Below are 25,522 nucleotides of genomic sequence, written 5' to 3' on the forward strand. Positions count from 1 at the left end.
TCAAATATGCATGGTCGGCATGATAAACTATGGGGAGAGAACACAGCTGAAAAGTACAGGAGTTGTAGTTGGATAGATTAGATCAGAGCAAAGTTCTAAAGGGCTCTGGATATCAAAGAAAGAAATCTGAACATGCTCCAAGGGACACTAAAAAGCCAGCACAATAGTGACATGAGAAAGATAACATTTAAGGTCAGCCTCACAGTAGTATACAAAATGGACCAGAGTGACAGAGAAATCAGTTATACAAGAATACAATTTAATCTGCAGTGACAAATATTATTCTGCATATAACCCTGGGCAAAATCTTGGCATTATTGGTGAAAGACTGAATAGAAAAGTACAATTGGTTTTGTGAGCAAGGTCATGACCAGTAGTAAATGGAAGTTGGCAGCGTAATAAGTCAGTGATAAATAGAGCATAAGAAAAATCAGTGTTAGATTCAATCTTTTTCACACTACCTATTATGGTCCAGATTAAGACCACGCTGTAAGATTCATGGATTTGTAGATGGCACAAAATTAGAAGATTGCTCACCTATCAAAAAAGAGGGAAACAACATTTCTTCTCTGGGATGTAAAAAAAACCAGCTCTTATAATTCAACAAAGTAATAGGTAATAGACTAAGTAAAAAGCAAATACAATATGGTGAAAATAACACAGTGTGCTGCAGGACCTTAATATCTCTCTCTAAGAGTAATGGTAATACCATAAATGAGTCAGAAATAAAAGAAATCAAACCATATGGCAAAGCACTGCATCAACAGATATGACAAAGCCTGGGCAACTTGTACTGCAGTCTACAAACATCTAGAAAGCCAATACCTGATGGGAGCGTTTTGTTAGTTTGTAGTTGGGAAGTTTTTGTTAGTTTATAGTTTAATTGGAAGTGAGTGAAGAATGGAGAAAATGATGACTTGGAAAATCAACAGATGGTAACTAAGGTAATAGTCTATGAAGTTATTTAAGGCAATGGAAAGTATTTAAGAAAATCAAGATACCACTCCAAAGAGATTAAAAGAAGGCATACATAGAATGTACAAAGTTTTAAAGAAAATAATGAAGGCAGATGTTCCTGTTGAAAAGAAGAAAACTTTTACAAGGGAAAAAAGGACACAGGAACTCAAAAGAAATTACAAGAAACCACAGGATGAGCTAGGGGCAGTGTAGTAATTACATTACAAGGCCCTTGAAAATTTGTAAAACAAAACAGAAAAATATTACGCTCCCAGGTTGAGGACTAGCACAGTGGTACCTACCAAAAAGCAAAATTAATCTCAGAGCAATTAAAGTTAAAACCACAGGGAAATGTTAGTTAGAGAGTTCGTTTATTCTGTTATCTCATCTCCTTGCCAGAACAGGTAATTAAAAGTTTCCTATAGTGAGGTAAATCATCAGATCCTGGATAAACTTCATAGTGAATACTACTCTTCTTTATCAATTTTAAGGTTAATGTTTTAGGTACATTTTGTCATGAAATAACTACTGCTTAGAAATTTAGAAATCACAAGATAAATGGATATTCTGCTCCAAAGTGATGAATGGTGAGAGAGGTGATTTTTTCCCCAAGTATCTACATGGTAGTGCTTCCTAAGTCTGTCAGGGTAACTGAATTGGTAAGTTAACTCTCCTTGATGTATTTGCACCTTAAAGAGAGCTTGTTAACACAGGTGACTGGATTTCTAATGGTAGAGTTATAGTGAAGAAACTTGTTTGGCCAGAGGTACATTTTTGGCAGTTTGCCTATGGTAAGACAGCTTGATCGTAAGTGGCCATTAAAAAATAATGTTTATGCATATTCATTTTTTTTCTAGTTACCTGTATGCTAGAAGATCAGGTGAAGAAAATCACACATCGTAAAAATAAACACCCAACAAACCTGAATGTTAGCGCTTACCAGAAAACCACTGTTGATGCCTCTGGTAAAATATCTCACATTCAATATTTTAAATAATTAATATTTCAAAGGAACCTTTGAAATACTGTGTGTATCTTATCAAAATCAATCATTTACTAAGGGCATGGAATGCTTGTGAAGGGAAAATTATGCAAAAACAAACTTGGAAGAAGAATGAATTTAAGTCAATTCAAAACCATCCACCAAAGGAAATCTAATCTACTTTCTGAAAAGACAAAAGAAAGATGTTTTGGGAAGTAGAACTATTAATAATATCTGTGACCTACTGAGAACCTCCCATATGTCAGGCCTGTTTTAAGGGATTTAAGTTGAATCCTCACACCAAATTATTTTCCAGGTAAAGAAATTGAGGCATATTTAGGAGAAGTAACTCATTTAAGGTCACATAGTTGGGAGGTGAGAGAATGAGCATTAGAACCTGGAGAGTATGAAAAAAAAAAAAAAAAGAATCTGGAGAGTATGTTCCTGGAGAAGGTGTTGGCAAACTATAGCCCTAGAGGTCAAGTCCATTCTACCACTTGTTTTTGAACTGTCCACATGCTAGCAGTAGTTTTCACATTTTAGATGGTTTTTTAAAAACCAAAAAAGAGAATAATATTTGTACTACATGAAAATTTCATAAAATTCCAATTTTAGTCCATAACTTTTATTGGATGATAACCATGCTCATTCATTATGTATTGTCTATGGCTACTTTCAGGCTACAACAGCACAGCTGAGTAGTTATGGCAGAGACATTTTGGCCTGTGAGGCCTAAAATACTATCTGGTCCTTTACAAAAAAGTTTCCTGACCCTTGCTCTAGAGTACGCATAGTCAATATCAACGTAAATGCTGGTATAGGCACCCGTGGAGCTCATAATTAGCCTCTGAGATGCTGAAGGACCTTGGCAACCTCCATATCAGTAAAACAAAAGCTCATCATGGATGGAAGGTTGGAAGGAACATAAGCAGTCAATGTCAGCCTTCTTGAAATTGAGATACCTTCATTTAGAGGGCCAAAGCCAAGAATGAGACAAGATAATGAAACAAGTTATATATACACTTCTATGTGGATTTACATTTAAGAGTCCTTAAAGTACAGTTCCAAAAGAAAAGTTACAAAAAGAGGAGTTTTTTTCGAAGGTCAGTGGGAGACTTGCTTTCCAAGTGCTGATTTCCTGTATGACAACTAACCTCTGACTGACATGGAGCAATTTAGCTTCTTTACAGAAGCCTTGGCTCCTTATCTATGGACTTCAACTAGACTGTCATATCAGAATACACTACTGTACAATAAGCTTAACCATCTTCATAAAAAATTCAAATACATGACTAAGGTGGAGAGGAGAGGGAGAGAAATAGTCTTAGCTTCCAGAGCACCATCACGAGGCCAAATGTATACCTTTATCTTCTTTAGTGCCTAGCACAGATACAAGGGAGGTGTGTGATGAAAGTGACTTTTCAAGAATGGCCCTCGTGAGAGTGCACTCAGGCAGTTTTAACAAATGTCATACACTACGGCAATAATGGCAGCCCACCACTGAGTATAAAAATGTTGTACAGTGTGTTATATGCAACGGATGAAACACTAAATTCTACCTCTGAAACTAATAAAAAATGTTGTAAATGAGGGAGCAGATAGTCTTAATTACTGATGCTGGAAATATAGGAAGCAAGTGGACAATTCATCAGTTGCTAGCCCAACTTTCGAATCTGGTGTTCTTCCTGTGCTTACTAGATGCTATAGAGTCAACTCTCCAGCCAGAAAGGCAGTAACAACCTCACTCCACTTTTTACAGAGGAACTTAACTGTTGTTTATCTATTTTTAAAGTACAAGGAGTTTCACCTTGTGTATCTGGGTGTCTTTCTTTGCCCACATATTTTCGAATGCTCAGAGAGTGCACGTTGTTGTAAACTAATTTGTTGTTACAACTACCCCTTTCAAATTGAGGAGCATATCATATTATTTTTTTTTTAACATGGTGGTATTTTACACTTTTGTTTTTCTAAAAAATCTAAAGCAGTTTGTAAAAAGGCATGTATGACCAACTGGTTTATGTGCAGTCTCAACTCAGTAAAGGTATACACATAAAATTGTTTTTTGTTTTTTCCACCACTGCTCCTAGACACGCAATGTCAAATCTCCCTTTCGTGTCTCTTAATGACATTTTGGCAAGATTCCATAATGCTCCGATTGTAGTTTAAATATTAACCCTATATTTGCTTCAAGGTGCTTCCTTCCCCCATTGTTGGTTAGTCTTTTGACCCTGGTACCTGAAGGGGAGAATGGGTAGTATAATCTGTTCCCCCACTCACTCCCCACCATACTTCACTCTCATTAGATCCACTAGTGGGGTGGAGCAAGGAGGAAGGAAAAGGAAAAAAGGGAATTTCTGTTATTTAACTGGCTACTTTTATAATCTTCTTAATGAACATGTTAGATGGCTTACAAGAAACAATGGTGGGGGTTTAGTGTAAGGACGTATGCAGAAATAAAGAGGAATAGAAAAACAACCTTCAGCAGCGACATGGTCAGGCCTCATGAAGAATTGAAATACCATTCAAGATACAATCATGACTAACCCTCCAGCTACAACAATAACCCTAGTCATCTGTTAATATTACTTTATTACCTCGATGTTCACTCACATTTAGCCAAGTGCATCTACTCTGACTTGTTTTTATTTCCTCTTCTGCCATTTGTGAACTAATTCTCTTTCTTACTTCTGATATGCATTATCATAACTCAATAGTATAATTTACATTGATGTTTCAAAATGGGAGAGAGAAGGATTTACCTTTAAGCCCTGATCTAAATCCCTCAATAATTTCTAAAGAGGAGTTCAATAATCTGTTCCAGGAGAAAGAGCGTCTGACCTGGAGCATGGCTGGATACTTTCTCAATCAACTAGAACGGTTTGTCCACCCAGCAATCTCACTGCTGTCTCCTGATGGAACTGAAACAAGTTGCTGAAAGATAATTATTTAGAAAGCAGACCAAAGTGTCACTGGACAGGCTGTGGACTTTCTGTCTTGGACAGTGGGAAATGCTCAGTTTCAAGGTTTTCAGTTCCTTTCTATGACGGAGATACCTTAATTCGAATCCCTGCTATTAACTCTTATTTCCATTATAGGCCCAAATCATCAGCTACTTCCAAATAATGTTATTTACAAAATTTCCCATCACCTCAGTCAGCATGTCTAAGACTACTGTAACCATCTGCAGATTTCCCCAACTAACCATACTCCTAGTGACTTCTCACCCCAATTTTCTCCTTTCTCATTATTCCCCAGGCTTGGAACCTTCATCTTCAAATTCAAACAGTGACTAGGCTGTATCACGTCTTCACAGCCTATAACTCACATTCATCCCTTAACCTGGACTACTAATACATGAATCAACTTGGTGAATTCTGTTTCTAGTCTTTCCTATTACTAAACTCTAACTCTAATCACACTATCCCCTTTTCCAAGATTCAATGCTCATCAGATCCAGTAACTCCAATGGCCTTATTAATTATTCCCAGATTTTTGCTTTATCTCCTCAAACCACACCACCCAGGCTATTTCTTTTTATCATTCTGTTCATATCCTGAATGTTCACATCTGTATGTCTTCCCTCATGTACCTAATTTACAAAATAAAAGATTAATGCAAATTCTAAAGAAAAAAAGCAACAACAAAAAAGACAAAGACAAACAAAAAGATTTATACTTTCAAGTTTAAATGGACAGAGCTTTTAGATAGATTATTATACGAACATACGTAAGTTCACCAGATCTATTCAAGGGATCAAGTTCCTACAATGAGTGCTATAGAAACAAATGACTTAAATTCAGGTAATTTAGACAATTTTTAAAAATACATAGTAACAATATTTTGGTCTATTAAATAATTAAAATTTACATAGACCTTAATTATAAGCTTTACTAAATAAAAGGAAGTTGATCACCAATAGAAAAAAAATTTAGTTTCAAAATAAATAAATAACTCCCTAAGGCAGATATTTGTAGTAAATTTAACATACTGCTACTACCATTTAATTGAATTCAACCTTTAAATTAAAAAAGAAGACATATTAAAAGTAATATGGTAATTATATATTAAGTGGTATTGCCTTTTGGTGTTTCAAACAATCAAGGCAATAGTGATTAACCTCTTCATTACTTTATAATGTTCATCTGGGAAAAAAACAGCTCTTCCAAGTTCAAATTTTCTAAAATTGAAACCCACAGAGCTCCTAAAAACACAGGGCAATAAAGCACAGGGTGCTTCATTAGAGGAAGTCTATAATTACAGATTACTGAGTAAATAATATGGATGCCATTGAATTACATAGGAGTCAATCGGAAGAAAATGGTATAGAATTACAAAATTAGGCACCAATATCCCAGAGATATAATTATGTCAATTTCTGAACATTATGTGGTTCTTTTAAAATAAAGTCATTATGGATGATAACTGTGCTTAAATAACCTGCTAAAAGCTAGTAAAACCAGATAAAATACTGGTATTTAAAGAATGTCATTCCTTGGAGCTTAATTTCATAAGTGCTTTATTTTAAGTTGATGTGTCTTCTTGACCTTTGCATTTCTTTGAGTTTTCTTTTTTAAATTCAAAAATTCCCACGGTTTACATCATATACTATTTTATGAAATAACCATGTCACTATCTAGCTATTGTTGTGTAATTCCTGTTTGTAAATATTGTTACATTTTTATTGAAATGGATAGAGTTGTGATCATAGACAGACTTGCAAATAGACACTTAATTGCTTGCTTGCGTTTAGGTAGAAAAGATTTACATTTTTCACATTTGTTTCAACCATGTCTCTTCTTGGGACAGGAGACTCCAAAGTGGAAGCAGGTAGGACTCAAGGAAAATCAATCAGCACTGCTTCAATTACACCCTCAGCACACTCCTTATTTAATTTTTACTATCTCTTTCAAGCTTTCAACACATAACTACTGGGCACTTACTCAGCAGATAGCACTCTGCAAAACAAACGATAAAGCATCCTCTTGAGATGCACTTCCACAAATAGGTAAATTGTGTATTTCTTCTTCTATGTAGTTTGATTTAAAAATTAAGAGAATTTTTTGCTAATAAAGAATCTTGCCAGTCAAACTAAATAAAATGAAATACTCTCTGAATATCTCTACTTACTTGTTACATAATATATCTGAAGAACAGAAAGGAAAATACTGTAGCTTTTTGGCTCTTAGAATAATAATTTAGTAGAACAGCCTCCTTTTCCCATTATGCTTTGAGAATGGCTCATATGTTTGCAGAAGCCAAGTTTGTACCATTTAGAAAATCAAATTGTTTTTGTATAGTCCATATACTGATCAATTACCTCAGATGAAGATGTTATAAGGGGAACAACTGCTGATTTTATTAAATAAAGGCTATTAAAGACTATGTATTTTGCTTGTCCGCTGAACAGAAATAACTTTCAGTATTCTTAATTATTTCTCCTCTTTTAGATAAGTAAAAAAATATTCAAAAACAACTATCTGTTACTCTTCAAAAAAGTGGCTAAAAAGTGGTATCTGTCAAAAGTGGGGAGAGTAAGGAGGTTACTAAACACTCCTTGGCAAAGACTTAAGACCAGGCAATATTTTGTTCTTTTTATGATTTGTTCACCTAAACTCATCAGTAAAATCTGTGTACTATCAGATTTCACTCAATTGTTTATTTCCTATTTATAGCCTAGATCAACAGGGGAAAATTGCAACCCACAAAGAAATGATAAACACAATTTTTCACTTAGCACTTCTGTGACAGCCGGTGATTTTTAGTATAAGGGGAATTTATCCCCATCCTTAGAAGGAATATACTATTGATGCTTTACACTGATGATGTGTGGAATCCTGGGTTTTCAATAGGACTATGATTTCTATTTCAGGAAAAGGAAGGATAAAATTATGATTTCTTTAAAGCAATTACCTATCTTGTAAGGCTTTTAAAATGTCATTATATTTGTTTTAGTAACTAAGTACTCACATTAGCACTGTCTTCAATGAAGAAGGATAAGTATTCCTGAGAGAATTCTATTCATTGCCGAAATTTTCATATCTAGTCTAGCAGAAGCTATGTTAAGGTGTACCCTGAACTGGGGAAGTAAAAGGGAAGAAGAGGTCACTTTTACCTCCAAGTCAAACCTGGAGGAGTCAACATGTGCTGGATGGATTGGTCATCCTCACTTAAGAGGTGATCTGGAACCAGGTAGCTCAAGAAACCTTGTTAACATCCAGCTCTACCCAAGACATAACAATGTCTCTTAATCTCATTAGAATGACCAGGGCATATTAACTTGGAACAATAACAAAGAAAATGATAGATTAACCAACCACACTACCTTTTTCTCTGAAGAAATACTATGCAAACATAAGGAATGCATCCATAGGGACCAGGCTACTGATTAGGTGACTTCATTAACGTCTGTTTCCCAGTGTGGCCTTGCATGAATAGGGAGTGGGTTCTCATATATCAATGCTCCCTTTTAGTGCCAAAAATCTGCTAGAAAATTCTCTTAAATGTCAAACTTAGCCAGTAAAGGATCAACTAAGACTGAGTATGAGTTTCATATACAATTAAAAGTGGTTAAGTAATAGTAGGATATTATCTTTCTGTTTTGAGAATTACATAATTTTTATTAGATTGAACCATGTGAGGCTGCCATTTTTATAGGCAAAAAATGGCCAAACAGCAACAATTTCATATGGTTCAAACTAATATTTAGACATATAATGAAGCCACTTGAACTATTACCAATTCTCTGAGAAAATATCTCAAAATAGAACAGGGATAGACAAAAGTGAAAGATTACACAATGCAAAAGTCTATAACAATGAAAATATGCATTTAAAAATATTTTCTAAAATGCATAACTTCAAAGACAGTCTTTCTAATAGTTCCTACATTCCATAACTCCATCCTCCATGTTTTAACTTTGTATTAGTTATCAATACAAGATCAAGACAAGCCAGTGCTCTGCACATAGTCAGCCCATCTTTTTGGCTATTATCTTCATGATAGAGATGTTGCCAATTTTTCACTGAAGTCAATAATTTCTGCTTCTTTCCCTAAAGCTTAGGGATGGTTGTGTAAGATCTCCTAGAACTCTTTCCTTTGCCGCCACTCCAGCACAGGGATATAGGCAGCTTATCTTGTCATTTTAATGAAACATCTTTGAGGTATGATTTCACTGGGGAGAGATTTAGAAATCAAAGCTCAAGTAGGGCTTGTGAAAGCAAGTTATGCAGTACTGAGCAGAACACAATCTCTAAAACTCATTTTTTTCCCTCAGCAAGCATTAATGAATGTCAAGCCTTTATAGATTAGTTAATATACTTAGAGATGGAGAATACATGTTTGTTTTTCCAAAACCTTGATACAGCCAGTACCTCACCGAGAACTGAATAAATAAACCCACTCACTATAGCATTTTTCAGAAGAAAATTCAGCAATATTTGCAAAAAAAGGTCAAATATATTTTTTCCATTGTCAGCACACGAAATAATGACAATTGCTTCAATATTACCTAGAATATCAATATATCTGCCACATTTACACTCTCTTATTAATTATAATTTTCTTCTTGTGCATTATAATTTATCAGATAGGGAAACAAATCAACCATCTTAGTTCAATCAAACATCTAAATACATTGTTCACATTTTGTTATTTTAGTGAGCTTCTTGTAAGAGAATGCCAGCATGACTTTTATTAATCTCAGAGAATGCATTTTGATAAAAGAAGGACCTTTTACATTCAAAATTCAATTTCTTCTCTTAACATGTCCAATATGACACAAACATATGATAAACTTATTTCAACAAATATGAGAGCCAATGGACCAGTGAGGAAAACCCTGAGCATGCTGTGAATATACTGAATACTAAAAAGCATCTGAGGGGTGCCTGGGAGGCTCAGTTGGTTGAGCGTCTGACTCTTGGTTTTGGCTCAGGTCATGATCTCAGGGTCATGAGAACGAGCCCCATGTCGGGCTCCATGCTCAGTGCAGAGTCTGCTTGAGATTATCTCTCCCTTGCCCTCTGCCCCTCCTCCCACTCACGCTCTCTCTAAAATGAATAAATAAATCTCATAAAAACAAAGAGCATCTGAAATATATAAATCACTGAATTTTTAAAAAGATTTCATTTATCTATTTTTGTGAGAGAGAGAGCACAGGCGGTGGGGGGTGGGAGGCGGGGAGGAGCAGAGGGAGAAGCAGACTCCCCGCTGAGCAGGGGGCCCCATGCAGAACTGGATCCCAGGACCCCGAGATCATGACCTGCACTGAAGGCAGACACTTAACCGACTGAGCCACCGGGTGCCCAAATCATTGAACTTTTAAGAAAAACTGAATAATTCAATAGTTTTTCATTAAAAAAGAGAAACATATGTAATAATAATGGTTAGCCAAGATATACCTATATGTCAGAAAGGGCTGACTATTGGACAAATGTGATTACGTGGTGGAATATACTGGTTAGAAAGTCTGCTTTCTATTTTCTCAATAAGAATATAATTAAGGTTAGGTTTAGAAATTAAATACTCTGTCTGAAATAAAGGAATAAGACTGTCAAGTAATTTCAATAAAAATAAAAGAACCATAATGGCATTCAAGAACAATGGAACTTGTGAGGAATGTAAGTGCAGCTGGTGTTTCCCTGGACATCCCTCACTATATAAGGATTATTGGTGCTATTACACTTTCCTTCTCCTGGGACATTTAGAAACATGCTGCCTAACCGTTTGTCTTACAGAGTTATATACAGGCATACCTTGAGGCAGGGAAATGGCCCAGATAATCTAGAGAGCATCCTAATGTTTTATGGAAACCAAATCACAGAAAACAAATTCAAAGGACTGATATTACTCTAAGTGAACTTAGCATCAAGTGCAAACAGACCCAGGAATAATGTTGCAGAATGAAATACTATAAGCCTTATTACATTGCTTACAGAGAACTTGGTATAAACTATCTGTAGATATGATACCTTAAGCCACTGGGGATTAAAAAAGAGAAATAGGGATCTCTTTGGTAAAACATGTGAGAAATTTAAAGCTGTTTGCTCAGAGTATGTAAAGTATTCATCAGAGAAAAATGTTCAAACCTACTTGAAGAGAGATGAGAACTATTTCTTAATATATCAGAAGAGGGCCGAAGAAGATTGTTTCTTGACAGAAGTTCTCATGGGAAAAGCTCCCTTTTTTATTTGCTACAGAGATCATGCTGGAATTGATGAGAAAAGATAGATATTTTGAAATAAATAAAAGAGGTCACTTGCAGGAAGATACATTTTTTTTCGACATAGATTCTTGCTAAAAGATTCTCACTTTTACTCAAGTTAAAATGTTCATTTGTTCCATGAACAAAAGGGTGCAGATTTTGCTTCTTTCATTAACTGTATCACTTAGGCAAAGCATAGGGACATGTTTGTTTGCCTCTTGAAGCACAAATGAGAACATCCATCAAGTGTAAACAAAAGGCCTTAAAGTACAACAAATAAGGATAATTAAAGAACAAGTATACTAATACTTAACTAACAACTAATATAAGATATTCTTGCTCTTCAATAGATGTGTTCTTAAGCAGTTATATAATCCATTATCTATCCCCCTCCCCACAAACAAGGAATTCTATTTTAATATAACAGGGACAATACTACTTAAGAAATTCTTTGGCAGTTCATTTTACAAACCACACACACACACACAAAACACAAATGATCATTCTTCAGTAAATCAGTTGCTTGAGTTCATTTCGGTATGTAGCAGCTTGAAAAGCATGATGATATCCATCCATCAAAACCATATTAGACAACACAAAGACTCTGCTGAGTTCTCTGTAAACTTCCAAAGGCACGGATATCCTCCCACCTTGTCACTGAAAACTACTTGATTCTGATTGATCCTGTCACTAACAGTAGTTTCAAAAAATTCAAAAATTATGAGAATCAAAAAATTCTCATTTTTTCATGTATAAGAATTCATCATGACTAAATTTAAATAATTCAAAACAACTTTAAGCCCCAGCAATATGGAGTAGTATAGTACAAAGAGCAGTGGGCTGAGGCAGGCTCTACTCCAGGCTCTCCTGTTTATACTAAACTGGCTTTATGACCTTGAGCAAGTGCTATTTTCATGTCTCGGGTGTCACACCTGTAAAATAAGATGAGTCTAGCCATTGGACTCTGGAGTTCTTAAATGTTAGTGTGTATCAGAATCACCCGCACAGTTTGTCAGAACAGGGATTGCTGTCCCCATACAATTTCTTATTCAGTAGGTCTGGGGTGAGGCCAGAAAATCTGCATTTCTAACAAATCCCGGATTATGCTAAAGCTGCTGGTCCAGAGATTCCACTTGGAGAACCACTTTCCTCGGAAAATGCCAAGAATATGAAGTGCAAGAATCTGAACCTGCCCGCTGTGGTATGGTTCCTGAGCCACCTGCCAAAGTGTCACAAGGAATCAAAAAAGAGCTGCAGCTTCTTTCAAATGAAGAAATTCCAGCTGTATAATGGCAGCACATTAGCCTGCCAATTAGCAATAGGAATGGGGCTGGGGGCAGAAGGGGTGGGAACTATACTTAAAAGCTATCTTTGCTAATGAGTTCATCCAGTAAAACCATACCCACATTTACTTGTTAGCATATTGAAGTAAAGCTTTATTGATCTCACATATTTCCACACCTATCAGAGCACAAAAGACACCTATGAATATATAATGTCTACAAAGCTAAGAATTAAGGTCAAGTTTTATACCCTATTTCTTATCACTCCTCCTAGCTAGACACCACTTCAGTATCAGTAAAAATAAGAACATGCTGACCCAAGCATCTATATTCCTGAGATGTTCCTAGAAAATTAGTAGTTATTAGCTATTGCTGAGTAGCACATTCTGGTGTGACAAAAACACATACTGTAGGAGAAGCCTATTATAAAACATGGACTTTTACATTTTCAAGAAGGTTTTGAATCAACCAAATGTTTTCTAGAAATGGAGTGAAAGAGAGAAGAGGCCCTCCTATTGTGCCTAAGATAATTGAGAAAACACAATGTAGAGGAAAATATAAGAAAACATAAAGACACTGCTTAATTCCTTTCAAACAGAAACTGAACTGCGAGGTAGTTCTCACTGCCTTATTTATATATCGGGTTGCTTGCAAATCATGATGTCACCCACCAGGAAGCAATGTATCAGGAAGAGTGAGACAGCGCAACAATCCCAAAGAAGGGGAGAGGTGAAGCCGAATGATGAAGTCATCATTAACGTAAAAAATCCAAACAGTTTTGTAGACAATTATATAAAAGCATTCCATGGGAATCAGAAACTAGTTTCAGAAACCACCTATGGGGCGGGGGAGATGCTTGTAACAAAGGACTTACATTTTGTGAACTGAAACTTGGTATTTCTTGAATACCAGAGATTTAGAGATGCTGACTTCCACATAAAGGTTTCCCTTCCCTACCGTATTTGTGAGACAAGTTCCTTATCCCCTGCCTCTAAAACAAGGAAACAAAACAAAAACCTGACATATGGCTCCATTTTCCATTTAAATAATACACTGTTTGTCTTTAAGACATACTACTGTCTGAGTAAATATGATGACAGCTGCAGAATACAAATTTGTGGTTTTACTTTGGTATGTAAGCTCCAGTTAGTCCCTAGTTACTTCGTCTTTAGAGGACCACCCTCCTCAGAAGTGTTAACTACTTAAGTCCAGGGCAAATGATACCTTCTCCCAAGGTTGCAATTACCTATGATTTCAAAAGGAAGAACCCAGAGATTTCCTGATGAAGATGCTTACTTTGTTCCTCCACAGTCTTAAATGAGAGAGGCGATGAGGGAGGATAGGCTACGAACTGCACTGCCAACCCTTCACCACCATCCCCTTATCTACCTGTGAGGAGAGAGATATTTTGGGGGTTTCATTTACTTGTCAGGGTTAGTCAAGTGAAAATGGATAGTTTTCAACTTGCTCGAGCCACAGGAGCTCACACTAGATTACTTAAAAAACAAAACAAAACAAAGCTGCATGTACTGTGGGGGATGGAACATGGTTACGCTTAAAGCTTAATGTAGCCATCGTCCATCTCTATAGTTGATCTCCATTTCCTCTCAAAATATGATCAGATAGCCCTTAGAACAAACCTACACTGACTGGGTGGAGAAAAAGAGATGCAAAGAACAGTATAACAAGAGCTAACAACATAACGGATTCCAGTTATGTCAGAAAGAGCTCTAACTCAGAACCAGGTGCTTCAAACAAGTAAAGCATTTTTTAAAACACTGGGGGAAGAAAAAGAACACTGGGGAAGACACAGGGGAAGCAGTTTCATATACCATACTGAAGTTCAGTAGAGCAAGGTCAGTTTAGCACTCTGTCCTGAGACACACATCTTTCATTTTCAATTGTTTTCAAATAAAAAGAGAGAAATCCCCTTTTCAAGTTGGATTGTTTAAATGCACCTACAGCTACTCCTGTCTAGCAAAGGCTAGGCAAGCGTCCTCTACTGATGCTTTTCAAAAAAAAAAGGTTCAATTGGCAAAAGAAAGCAAGTGCAAAGGGTTTCTGACAAAAGAGGACTACAGGGAACACATTTTCCTTTCATAGAAATACTGCTCCAGAAAATCAGAGGAGGTAGCAACTCAAATCAGGAATGTGTATAAATGTGAGATAAACAGGGAATTTTAAAAAGTTCTTCTATTTCAAACACTCAACTGCATAGAATTATTAGCTTAAAAATTGGGATGGGGGTTATGTTATAAAAATGAGAGACTAAATAGCCAACTGAAACACTGTATTATTAAGACTTTCATATTACAGCATAGCCTAACCCAGCACACTCTGAGAATACGATTCTTCTACGACAGCACCACACAGGTGTGAGAAGAACCCCTGGGACCCTGTCCCTCCATCAGCAGGGCTGCGCCTCCAGCTCCCTAGATGGGTATGGATCCATTCCAGTTTAGAGATACTCCAAGTAATTCCTAGGCAGCCCTGTCCGGGGCTTGGCAAACAGAAAAGGCCAAATCTAATTTAGGAGTTCTGAAATATCTCCTCTGATAAAGAGAGGTATGTTTTTTTTTTTTTTACATAATGTACATTTAAAGTAGATTCCAATGCTGATTCAAACAAAAGTATTATGTTATCCATACCAAACTGCACATTTAAAAGGATAATCATCTTTTGTTTCCCAAATGAATCATACCAACATCTTCTGAGCTACTGTGAAATAGCTGATTTAGATGACAAACAGGTATTCTAAGTTTAGGTTATGACATTTTTCTAGTATCATTATATAAAGAAGGCATAACTACTTTCTTAAACTAAGATGTGTTTTTCCCCATTTTTCCCACAAATTAGTCAAGATATTATACACTTATTGTTCATGTGTGAAGGAAGTGATTGAGGACAGAGTACTGATCAGACGTAAAGAAGAAAAAATAGAAGTTTTCATATATAAAAATACGTGAAAAAATGAAATATATGTTATATGCTACACACGGTCCTGCGTGCATGGATACACACACACACACACACACACACACACACACACACATAAATATGCAGCAAAAGACATTATTTCTTACAGGAGAGACACACACACACACAGAGGGAAAAAGGCTGACAATTAGTAACCCCATAAGTGGGTTAATGGTGCTGAGTTATCAGACAACAATACTATGATTAGGGTGTGTCACTCCTGCTCAGCACGCTGTGGGCACTCAATAAATACTTGTAGCATTAAATTAAAAATCACTGAAAGGTTTTCATCCATAATAATCCTTTTGTACATGTAGTGTGACAATAGATTCTGTCCTGAGTTTGAAGCAGCCCAGGGCCCCAGGGATTCAATGTGGGTGGAACAAATATAATTAAAAAAAAATTGTTAGAGACTCAGTTGGGTTCAGCGCAGTCTGTTGATTCTATGAATCTGTTAGGTGCAATTACTTACATGAATCTAAATTCATTTGAGTGAGAACAGAGCCAAATTAATTGCAATGTTGGTATATAACAGCTCTTATTTACTCCACACTTTATTAAGAAAAAGAATATAAAAATATGGAACCAAAGTGTGTTTCTAATAAATGATTAGGCTACCTACAATGCACTTTGGTCAATTCTTATGTAGTCAATTTGATTGTTTTCACCCACTTTCATGCATGGCAACAAGCACATACTGTAAAGAAAGCCAAATTTGTAACTGCCAACATTGCTCATCTTCTATATAAGAACTGATGACATCTTGTTAAATGTTCAACATTCTGAATACAGCTCTTATGGTTTTTGCAAATCTGAGTTTCTACATTTAGAATGTAAGAACTTTTAATGAGATCTAAAGTATATTACCTATGTTTTTCACATACTTATTTTTATCTCCTATTTAAAAGAATATTTTTAGTAGTTGTGGGAATTTGTTTTACTGATAAGGCACAAAGAATGGAGACTTTAACACTTACTTTCAGTGGACTGATGTCAGAAATGTCATTATTTAAGTATGAGATCAGGAAAAAATGGCTAAAATAGGCTACAGGAAAAAATAACTAGAATTTCAATTAATCTAAAGTGTATTTTGGATTTACTACAAAGCCCACTCTCTGACACCTGTGTGCATACTCACGGACACTCTGAATAATGGCCCAGAGACAGTAACAAAGTCCTAAAGATCTATCAGGAACCTATATACTGTATGCAGGTTATATGTACAAAATTACAGATAAGCACTATATTCTACAATTTTCACTTGCGTAGAAGGTAAAGCCAAAAATAGTGGGGGAAATGAGGTGGTTGAGTGGCTGAGAGGAGAGTTGTGGACTAACAGAGTTTAGAAAGATTACAAATGATAAAAACTGATGTACAAATGACTTTCTGTACAATTACAAAATCAGGTCAATCAAAACACCTCTTTCCCTAGGCATTCTCGACAACCAAGATTTTATTGTAGTGATTATTGTCATTAATAGTTTACTTTGGTATGTTCACTAAAATAACTATTATTATGAATGGGATAACAACACTTAATACTTACTAAATGCTAACCATGTGCCAGGCAAGTGCTAAGAGATTTACGTGTATTCTCTCATTTAACTCTTATGAAAATTCTAGGAGATAGATGCTATTCCTTTTCCCGTTTTATAGATAAGGAAGCTGAGGACCAGAGAGGTTAGGTGAATTGCCAAAGTTACACTGTTTCGGGGGCAGAGTGAGAATCTGAATGCAGGTTTGTCTGGCTCCAAAGGAAAAAAGATTGGATTCATTTCATTTGCAGGCTAACCCAATGAAAGATCTGTCTCAGATAACATGTCACTGGGTGTCAGCAGACTCACATAGCAGGGTGCAATTTCTCACTGGATGGCTGCTACTGTGGGAGCTCCTCTTGCACCTCGATGATTTAACCCAGTACCTAAACTTATAAATTCAAGAATCGTTTATTGAATGAATGGCAGCAATAGGGAATAATGTTGCCTAAATTGGACCTAAAGATGTTTCATTAAAATAACTAAGTTCCAAATTTATACTAAATAGCTTAATTTGCTAAAAGCTCTAAAGACCTAGGCAAATCTTTACTAAATAATTTTATTTGGAAAAAGTTCCACAAATTTCCACTGAGAAAACAAACCTAGAATACAAAAGGAACAAGCTACGATTTTGAATAAACACAGATTTCCTGAAATGTTTCCTAAAGTAGAAAGCAAGACAATTTAAATAAACAGAATATCAGCCAGATACCTTTTTTTTTCCTCCATGGATAAGGCTTTATTAGGTCAATGATTCTTTTCTAAGTCCACCAAGTATACCCACTTCTTTAGCTTTGCTTTATCATTTATGAGCTGTTCATTAGCATTTGTAGAATATGCCAGAATGATGGTACCTATATTTTCTCAGTAATTTATATTATTGGGAGTACTTTAATAGTACTGGGGTCAACCCTGCTATTTATGGGTATCTTAATCTATAATTTTGGTTACTGTAATTTAATGGCTGGGGTATGACATTAGGAAACACAGTTTTTACCTATTTGGATCAAAATAATGTAATGTGCAATGGACTCATTTACTTATAAGATGTAATTATTTTAAAACTTGGAACACAGAAAAACAAAACTTCAGGCACCACTAATCAAATTTAAATGTTTAGGTTTATTGGCTAAATTTTACAAATTCACTCTCAGAAGAATGATTTATCATCAAATCTCACTAAGGTAGCTCATTCTTTATCATCATACTACAAGTAAATAGGCAATTCTAATTTCCATATAATCTTATATAAGGAACAGTTCCTGATTAAATAATATTTGCATAAGAAACACACTTGGAGTTTCCAATTTCAAAACACCCTTTTAAAATGCATTTCCTTTTATCACTTCCTCTAAGTCCTTGCAATTAATTTGCTGACTTCCATAATCACGAAAAGGAGATTTATTCACAAATATTACAAATATTTGGTAAGCTTTCTTGCTCTACCTACAGAATTATTTAATTTATTTTTAGTGGTCCCTAAGTTAATTATCATCTATACTAATATAATCAAAGGTTGTAGGTCATAGATTTTACCAAGAACTTTGCATGATTTACATACTATTACACATTTTAGAGTACATTTATTGATTTAGCATATTTTTGCTGCATTTAAATTAGCTGTCTGAATTTTACATTTAAATAAATGGTGTATTACTGTGCATGCTCTAATTATAACTGCTTGGGAAATGGTGCAATAAATGTTGGTTGGATGAATAAAATAACCTAGTATGTCAAAAAATCAACACATAATTATATATTGGTAAAACTATGTTGATCTTTAAAAAATTTTAAAAATTCAGTCCATTGTAACTCCCACTGTCTTTTTTTCCCATCTCTTTTATGGAAATCTTCCTTCCTGTCACCACCTTCTTAAACTGCCACAGGTTTAAACTCCTTCTTCGAAGACAGAAACAGATATGAGGTAACTTTTTTTTCATCTTTCACTGTTCTTCCCCAGTTGCATCCACCTTGTATTCACCTCTCCCTTCTTGTGCTTCTGGCTCACTACACCTCAGTAATCCCTGAACGAATTCTTATAATCACCTTGGCTCTCCTACCCCATCACACCACAACTTCCCTGCCTGACTTGGAAAGCTCTTCACAGTCTTTCCAACAGCCTTCCTACCTTTCCAACAGTTTCCTCATTCAAACCCTTCTCTGCCAATGACAACAACGAGGGCAGTTGTGGATCTGGGACCTGAACATAGGACACACCCTCTTAATCATTTTGATGTACTTTCCTGTGGGCCATTGAACATATCCTACGTGAGGCCTGCTGCCTTATTTGCTGACATGCACTACTGCTGATGGTATTCCCATTTACTTGAGTAGTTTTGCCTCTGCTTAGCCAGGTATTACTGACCCTTCAGCATCTAGTCCAACTGATACACTGAGACTATATTTAGCCTTTTCTGCAAAACTTTCTGTCATTTTACTAGACCTCATTGAATTCCCCTTTTAGATATTTCTAGATAATCTCTATTATCTATTAATATATTATTTGTTGGTTCAGGTTTATTTCATCTGAAAGGTAGCAGAATATGTCACTCCAAAATATGCCACTTTGGCATAAGGATTATTTTGAGCTGCAAGTAACTGAGAAAAAGCAGATACAAGAAAAGCTCTCTGTCTTCCCCCTACTTGCCTAAAAGCAGGACATAAATTTGTAAAGTGTCCATCTTTCCCTCTTTACCAGGAAGGAACATAAGTTAATCACCAGAGACAACTCTAAATAGACCCTCATCAGTCCAGAAATAGAACCAGAAGAACCTATATAACAAACCTTATTAACTAGCCCTTATCTTCCATTAGTTCCCCATATATTTACAGTCTTACAATTCGCCGCCCTAGAAACTCAAAGCCCTTTTCCTTTGTCTTACCTAAACATTTCTAAAAATTTATTATTCTCTTGTTAAGATACTACACAAGCCCAAATTTTAACTATTCCTTTGAGTTCTACATCTCTTGAGTGCTCCTACATATATGCCACATTAATAAAGTATCCCACTTTAATAAATCTGTTTTTCTTCTGTTAATCTATTTTTGGTCAGTCTAATTTACAGGGCCCCAGCCAAATAACCTCAGATGGGGGGTGGGAAAACAGATATTCCTCTGTTATACATTTCTCTGACAAAATTGTAAAATTCTCTGACAAAATTCTTAAGGATACGGACTATATTCTGAATTTTTTTCAGATTCTGCAATGAACTCAAAACGACTCCTAGCAGCAGCAACAACAAGTATATTCTAGGCCCTGTGTTATGTACTGTACTTAATTATCTCATTTAATTTTAATGATAGGAGGTAAATGTCATTATCCTACATTTATAGATGAGGTAATTGAGGCATGAAGAGATGAAGGAAAAGAACAAGGTCATAAATCTACAAGGTGGCAGAGCAAGAACTGATCTTCTAGCTCTTAAATGCACAGACTTAAATAACTTTTTAGTTTTTCATTTTAATTTAATGTTTGCAAAATGACTCTAACATATAATCATGCCTTTTTTCTCCTTTACAGTTGAAAAAATACTAATTCTTATCATGGCCTTTGCCTTCTGATCTCTAATTCTTTCAAAATGGAGGCTTAAAACATGGGATTTTTTATGGACTTAACGTGAAAGATATAATTCTCATGGATTCATATGTAGACTGACAATGCTTCCCCCAAGGCCCTCAAAGTGTCTGCAATTGATTTCCACCTAGTTAACAACAGCATTTTTTATAAGATACTGTCTAAGAAACTCACTGAGTTCCATCTTGACCCCCAACTACCCAACTCTGTTCTTATTCTTTCTTCTCATCTTCTTAAGGCTGCACAATTCCAAAGGAAGAATCTCTTTTTGAAACATATTTATAAGTACTAACACACTATTAGTACACATATACTTTTAAGTGTAAAATAATATTACAATGACAATAATAATAATAATAATAATAATAATAACAAAGTATTTGCAACATATAGGCCACAAATCAAGAACCTAAGAGTAAAGTTTACTCTTTGATCTCTAAATAGAGATATGGCAACAATACCCAAAAGATAAATCTTATTTTGAAGTGTGTCTTTCATATTCAATTCACTCAGCTAAGCATTTGCATAAAAACTTATTTGGATCCTCATTCTATTGCTTTAATGATATTTGAAGAGGTAATTGATCAAATCTTGGGAAATGAAAATATATACTAGAGACAGCAAAATAAGTCCTTCCTTTCTTTCTTTTTTCTTTCTATTACAGGTATATTTTTAGGGAAATAGTGAAAGGTTGATAAATACTTGGGGAAAGGGAAGGGTGCAATGCAGTGTGGGGGCAAGATTATGTTCTTGCCACAAAACTCAACAGACTCTGTCTTGACTGCTTGTTCTTTTCATTATTCACCCCAGACATTTTCAAAGTGTGGTCTAGGGACTTGTGGGGGCCTCTGAGATCACTTCAAATATGCAAGGTAAAAACTATCTTCATTAAGAACAGGGGTACTTTTTTGCCTTTTTCTCTCTCATTCTTTGATGAGTTTATAGTGTTTTCCAGAAGCCACAGGACAAATGATACTGCATTAGACTGAATGTAAAAGCAGTATAAGAATCAAGCTGTCTTTTATTAAGCCAGATTTTGAAGAAATTTGCAATACTAAATTTTCTCTTCTTACTAATATTTTTTGGGGGGCCAGGAGGTTAGAATGTAAAGCTACTTTTCATAAAAAGATGTTATTTAGCATGTAATAGGCTTACTTTGTTATTTTAACAGAACTAGTAAGTAAAAAGTTTTCAAATGATTTATCTAATTTTATTTATTATGTCTGTTTGAATTCTAGCATGATAAATGTCAATATATATTACCCAAATAAGCAAAAGGTATTTGGGGTCCACAATAATTTTTAAAAGTGCAAATGGGTTCTGAGACCAAATACTTTCAGAACCTCTGATTTATACTTTACCCTGGTGATTTCATTCAAACTCATATGTCATGGGTTGAAATGTCTAATTAATTAGGGTGAGGTCATACTGGAATAGGTGTGACCCTTAATCCAATATGACTGGTGTCCTAATAAAAAGAATACCATGTGAAGAGGCAGACAAGCACACAGGGATAATGCACGTGAAGACTGAAGTTATGCTGCTACAAACCAAGGCACTACCAGAAGCTAGAAAAGAGGCTAGATCAAGTCCTTCCCTAGCATTTTCAGAAAGAGCATGGCCCTTCCTACACCTTGATTTCAGATTTCTGTTCTCTAGAACTATGAAACAATAAATTTCTATTGTTCTAAGCTACCTAGTTTGTGGTACTTTGTTACAGAAGCCCTAGCAAACTAATATGCCCTAACTTTAATCATCAAAAACCTATGATTCTCAAGTCTGTCTGTCTAGTCCAAACTCTTTCCCGAGTTTCACATGCATATGACATACAATGGCTACTTAGACATTTCCCATCTTTCCAAAAGGTCTGAAAATGAAACTTGTTCAAAACGACACTAATCATTGTAGCCTTCCTGATGAAATCTGCTCTATTTCTGAATTTTTTTCTTTATGAAGGGTATCACTTTCTTTAATGCCTCCTTTTCTCAATTCCCACATCTAATCAATCATCAGAGTCAGTCAGTTCTACCATTTAATACGCCTCTGGTAATGGTTAATTTTGTGTGTCCACTTGGCTAGGCCACAGTGGCTAGATATTTATTTAAACATTATTCTGGATGTTTCTGTGAGGGTGTTTTTGGATGAGATTAACATTTAAATCAGTCGATTTTGAGTAAAGTGGATTACTCTGCCTAATGTCGGTGGGCCTCATCCAATCAAATGAAGGCATGAATGGATTAAAAGACTGACCTCCCCTGGGTGAGGAGGAATTCTGCAAGCCAACTGCCTTCAGACTTGAACTACAGCGCTGGCTCTTCCCTGGGGCCATCCTGACACCCTGCTCTGCAGGTTTTGGATTTGCCAGCTTCCATAATCACATGAGCCAATTCCTTTAAATAAATCTGTCTCTATATATCCACATCTTATGTACCTCTTATTGGTAACTTCTCTAACTTCACTACCACTGCATTAATACAAGCCACCATCATCTCTTGTCAGGACTATAACTTTATGACTTCTGTTATCACAGGCCCTTCTCCTTCTGATCCATTCTCTATGGTCCTGTCAAAATGATCTTTCTAAGAAATCTGTGTGAGCACATCACTTTACCATTTATAAATACTCATGGGCTTGCCATAGCTTTCAGGGTAAAGCCCTTAGCATAGCCAGGAGAATGCACAATCTGTCCTCTACTTCTCCCATACTCTTATCTCACTACTTGTCCACGCACAAAAGGGAGTAATTTTTAGTACTATTCTACTGACTCCATCACCTTTTAAGTAAGAACTTCCTACAAATACCCATTACCATGCATACTCCAGTGCTTTTCCTAATTGAGTATTTTCAGTCAGGACTAATTCTTTTGAGCCTAATTATGAAGTCTGTTTGCTAAATTATGTTGATGCTGCTCTTTTTTAACCTTGGTTGTTAATTTATTTTCTTCTTTTAAAATGATGTTATATTTATTTCCTAGGTAGAAAAGATAAACTTTAGTGGATTCCTAAAAATTCTTATATATTTTAAAAGTATAAAGAATAAACTTAATGGTATAGATATCATTTCAGAAGTTTAGCCATTAAGAGACATTACTGTAGAATAACTGATAGTGGTTAATTATAATTAAAAGTTATGATCAAAATAAATAATTAATAATTAAATCTGACCACAGACTGCCTAGATTCTACTTCTTACTGTCTTTATGAACTTGGGTAAGTTACTTAACTTCTCTGTGCCTCACTTTCCTCATCTTAAAATGAGATAGTAGCCCTTTCCTAATAGGGTTTTAAGAGGACTAAATGTATTCATATATAGAAAACTCCTACAACAGTTCCTGGCACACAGTAAATGGTACACGTTAGTAACGGCTGTTAGTTACTATTATGTGACAATGGCATTTATAAGTGCAAAGATTCTATAGCCAGACTACTTCGATTCTAATCTTGGTGTTGTACTTCGTATTTGTGTGATCTTGGGTAAGTTCTTTAATTTCTATGAACCTCAGTTTCCTCAAATGTATGAGGTGATAACAGTATCTACTTCTCATGTTATGAGGATTAATTGACTTAAAACATGTCAAAGTCTTAGAACAGTGCTTGGCACATGGTCAACATTACACAGTGCTTGCAATTTTTACTGTTATTATATTAAGAAATAGGTGACCCATATTAGTCATGTTCTCTTGTAGCTTGTTGAGATTTTGTTTCATTTTTAAATTCTCTAACCCTCAGTCGCCAAGGCTATGCTTTTCCTTAATTTTTCTTAAATTTGCAGAGTGCAGCTATGTGGTGCCAATCATCTTACTTACCCTCTCTTCTTTAAAAAGAAAACAAAATAAAACCCAAACCCCTACCTTTAATATACTAACATTTTTGCTAACCAAGAAAACAACTTACTTTATACTATGTGGACATACAACATCTTTGTTCTTAGGCTCACAGTTGAATAAGATGTCTCTCTATTTTTTTTTCAACTTATAATACTGCTGTCAATATGTATTAAGACTTGAAATGTTCAAGGCCCTAAGGAAAACTGTTATTACTGCATTGTCAACAGACATGTGTCAACAAAATGAAATTAGAGCCAGAAGGCTCGTCTCCCCATACGTTTTTCTCTTTTCATCTCACCCTCTTCTTTCCTCACCACTGCATCATCCAGAACATAATATTATATAATTTGATAAAATAAATGAAGGGAAAAAAGACCATTTCAACAATATATTACCTTGCACTGGTTCTTTCTCAAAAATCCCGAGTGCTCAGTGTAGGGTGATAAGAAATATAGATAATATTATGAGAGAAATATGACACAAATAACTAATAATATTGTGAATTTTCTACCAAGAACACAATTATTTACATTATAATCCAAAATAATTAAGTTAAATTATTTTGTACTTTATATATCCTTAAGAAATTGAAAGTACTTCATACCTTTGTTTATATCAATGAGTTGTTTCTTTTTCTTCTGGCGTTCTAACTTTTCTTGTTCAGCTTTTTCTTTTGCAAGCTTTGCCCTCCTAGTCTTCTCTTCCATTTCTTTTCTCTTGTTGTTTTCTTTCACTGCTTCCTGTATATATAAACAAAGTTAAACACAAATCCTTCCATTACTTGTATGTTGTAGGAGCTGCACAACTTTAAAATTGTATGTACGTACACATGGATGTGGGTGCTCAGAGATGGTAAAATATTATAGCAGCTTCAAGGTCCACGTATAGACTTTCGAGAGAAACAAATAATTCTAAGACAGACCTTCTTGAAAAATAACTGGAAATAACTCAGGCTTTATTAAGTTTTTATTTAAATTCCAGTTAGTAAACAAACAGTGTAGTATTAATTTCGGGCATACAATATAATGATTCAACACTTGCATACAACACCCCATGCTCATCTCAGCAAGTGCACTTCTTAAACCCCATCACCTGTTTAACCCATGCCCCCCTCACCTGCCCTCCAGCAACCCTCAGATTGTTCTCTATAGCTAAGAGTCTATTTCCTGGTTTGCCTCACTCTCACT

At 35.4% G+C, this 25,522-nt stretch overlaps 1 protein-coding gene across 3 annotated transcripts in view; it reads right to left on the bottom strand.

The window, feature by feature from the left end:
* DIAPH2 (diaphanous related formin 2) overlaps window positions 1-25,522 on the bottom strand; it is a 988,957-nt gene that overhangs the window by 168,078 nt on the left and 795,357 nt on the right. For all 3 annotated transcript variants that reach the window (XM_087859798.1, XM_087859797.1, XM_087859796.1), the window contains one exon: window positions 24,940-25,075. In XM_087859798.1, coding sequence (XP_087715924.1) covers window positions 24,940-25,075 — 136 coding nt within the window. The remainder of the gene's footprint in view (window positions 1-24,939; window positions 25,076-25,522) is intronic.

The sequence above is a fragment of the Ursus americanus genome, chromosome X (genome assembly GCF_024610735.1).
Source record: "Ursus americanus isolate L20-20 chromosome X, mUrsAme1.1.p, whole genome shotgun sequence".
Lineage (NCBI taxonomy): Eukaryota > Metazoa > Chordata > Mammalia > Carnivora > Ursidae > Ursus > Ursus americanus.